The sequence below is a fragment of the Galeopterus variegatus genome, unplaced genomic scaffold, assembly GCF_000696425.1.
Source record: "Galeopterus variegatus unplaced genomic scaffold, G_variegatus-3.0.2 Scaffold52, whole genome shotgun sequence".
NCBI lineage: Eukaryota > Metazoa > Chordata > Mammalia > Dermoptera > Cynocephalidae > Galeopterus > Galeopterus variegatus.
In genome coordinates, this window is record NW_007726163.1 from 481,347 (window position 1) to 484,423 (window position 3,077).

Sequence of the window (3,077 nt, forward strand, 5' to 3'; positions counted from 1 at the left end):
CCGCGCCGGGGCGCCCATCCCAGGCCGCAGCCCGCCCGCCCTCGCCTCGCCCCCCGGCCCAGCGGGGCTGCTCCCGGGCTCTGCCTTCCCTCCGCGCTCAGCGCCGGGCGAGTCCCGCTGCCCACTCCGCAGTCCCTCCCCGGCCGAGCAACCCAAGCCCTGCTGTGGGCTCTTGCTCTAAAAAAAAACAAGGGAAGAAAAGGCCTCACAGCTGCTGGCGGCATGAACAGAAACGCTTTCATCCCAGCTTCAAACATCCGTAAACATTTGAACTTATATTACCGGGAATAGAAAGGCAGGCGTGCATTCCCCCAGAGACCCCCCGAGAGCTGAAAGGACAGCCTGTGCATCCCATTTCCTGTCCGGGAGCAGGGCTGGAGGCTGCCCAGGTCACCCCCGAGGCACCCGTGGTCTATGGGGAGAAAACACACATACGTGGTGCACCGGTCTAAGGGGACAGTGTGGATGCAGGAAGGAGACGCTCGCTCTGTCTGCGGAAACCAGGCTGACTTTTAAAACCAGGTAACATGAGACCCATTTGAGCTGGGTCTTCAAACACGGCAGTGAACGTGGGTTCCAGCACATCCTGTCTAGTCTTCCCGCTGCCACTATCGCCCTCTGCATCCGTCCTGCGCACAGGAACCTAAAAACCACTTCTCATACTCGTTTTTGTGCACCACGTTCACAGCAGCAGTATACACAATAGCCTAGAAGTGGAAGCAACCCACGTGTCCATCTTTGTAGGAATGGACAAGCAAAATGTGGTATTTACATACAAGGCAATATTTTTCAGCCTTAAAAAGGAAGGAACTTCTGACACATGCTACCTTGAGGACACTATGTTAAGTAAATAAGCCAGTCACAAAAAGACAAGTATCGTGTGATTCCACTTCAGTGAGATATCTGAAGCAGTCAAACTCATAAAACAGAAAGAATAGTGGTTGCCAGGAGCTGAGGGCAGGTAAGAACGGGGAACTGTTGTTTATTTATTTATTTATTTTGATAGTTGAAGAAAACATTTTATAGCCTGAAGATACTTGGCCATTTCCAAACGTCCTTGCAACCTGATATATCATGAGCTTTAACATTATTTGTCATGTAATTATTCTCCAGTATGTAACTCAATTATTCCTTGTGTGAAATCTCTGATGTGGAATATGTTGTGAAAATTGTTTTTTTTTTTAAAAATGATCATATCATTCCATTTATAAGGTTCTTTCAAGGATAAATTTGGGGGGGGGGGGAACCCGGATGACACACATTTGATTAAAGTTCTTTCCACATTCACTACCTTTGTCTGGATTCTCTGCACTATAAATCCTCTTATGACTCCAGAAACATGAATGTTTAATAAAAGCCTTACTGCATTCATTGCATTTGTGAGGTTCTTGTCCAGTTTAAATTTTCTGATATTCAAGTTTTGATCCTTGTGTAAAAGTCATAGCATGCACACAATGTTTGTGTGGTTGCATCAAAAATGTATATTTTGATGCTAGTCAGTTTTGAGTCCTGAAAAAATCCTCTGCCACATATGCTACAGTTATATTTCTTCTAAGTATGGACCTTCTGATGCAGATTAATGCTTGAACCCATGATGAGGAGTTTGCCACAGTCATTCCATTTGTAAGATTTCTCTCAAGTATTAATTCTCTGATGTTGTCTAAAGTGTGAATTGCAACTAAAGACCTTGTCACATTCTTGACATTTGTAAAGCTTCTGTTCAGTATGGATTATCTGATGGGTAGCAAGGCATGAACGCTGAAGAAAGGATTTGCCACACTTGTGACATGTATATGGTTTCACTCCAGTATGGATTACCTGATGGGCAGTTAGGCTTGAACGCACACCAAAGGCTTTGCCACACTCACTACACTTGTAAGATTTCTCTCCAGTATGAATTCTCTGATGCTTTGCAAGATGTGAATTTTGAGTGAAGACTCTGCCACATTCATTACACTTGTAAGGTTTCTCTCCAGTATGAACTCTCCGATGATATGCAAGGCTTGAAGAATTACTGAGGACCGTGCCACATTCATCACATTTGAAAGGATTTTCTCCAGTATGGATTACCCAATGGGTAGTTAGCTTTGAATGTGTACAAAAGGCTTTGCCACACTCATTACACTTGTAAGGTTTCTCTCCAGTATGAATTCTCCAATGCATTGCAAGATTTGAATTTTGAGTGAAGACTTTGCCACATTCATTACACTTGTAAGGTTTCTCTCCAGTATGAACTCTCTGATGATTTGTAAGGCTTGAAGGATAACTGAAGAACTTGCCACATTCATGACATTTATAAGGTTTTTCTTCAGTGTGGATTACCTGATGACTTACAAGGTGTGAAAGACGACTGAAATCCTTGCCACATTCATTACACGTGTAAGGTTTTTCCCAAGTGTTTGCTTTTTGTCCTTGTGTGAGTGATGAAGAATAAATAAAGTCATTCCCATATTTTTTAGAAATGAGAGCTTTGACATTGGAACAAATTCCTTGAACTGGTGAAACTGAAAAACCCTTTTTCATAGACTTCTCAATTTGATTACATTCATAAACTTTCCATTCAGACTGAGACAGCTGCAGCTCAGGCAGGTGTGACTGAAAGCTAAACCCAAGCTGAGTCTTATTAAGCATTTTTCCTGCATGCTTTCTAACATAGTGACCTCTTCTACCAGTGAGACTTTCTTTTAGGGTCATGGGCACTCCTTTGTAATTTCTTTCATAATCTCTCCACTGACATTCAAAGGCCATGTATATTTTTCTGGTCTTCCCTGAAGGAAAATTCTTCAATGTCATGGCTTTCATGTCTTTCCAACATCATTGTTTGGAATACTTCTCCTGTACTGTTGTTCTCTTTTGATGGTAATTCCTTCATTACACATTCAGGAGAGATATCTGTGTTCACACCTTAGATCCATTCCTGCCAATTTGGATTTCTTGCTATTTTCTCATGGCTCTCCACAGCCCAGGGGTCCTTCCCTTGCTCCAACATGGAGATAACATTTAGGTCAAAATAAGAGACTCCCAGAGAGACCAGGTTCCTGTAGTTTTCCAACATCATGAGCCTGTATAAAGCCCTC

At 43.0% G+C, this 3,077-nt stretch overlaps 1 protein-coding gene across 1 annotated transcript; it reads right to left on the bottom strand.

The window, feature by feature from the left end:
- Positions 1–448: 448 nt before the first annotated feature.
- On the bottom strand, positions 449–2,748 carry LOC103591005 (zinc finger protein 501-like). Its single transcript, XM_008573374.1, is given in 3 exon segments — positions 449–629; positions 1,261–1,397; positions 1,558–2,748. Coding segments are annotated over 3 exon segments (1,509 nt in total).
- Between the last annotated feature and the right edge of the window lie 329 nt (positions 2,749–3,077).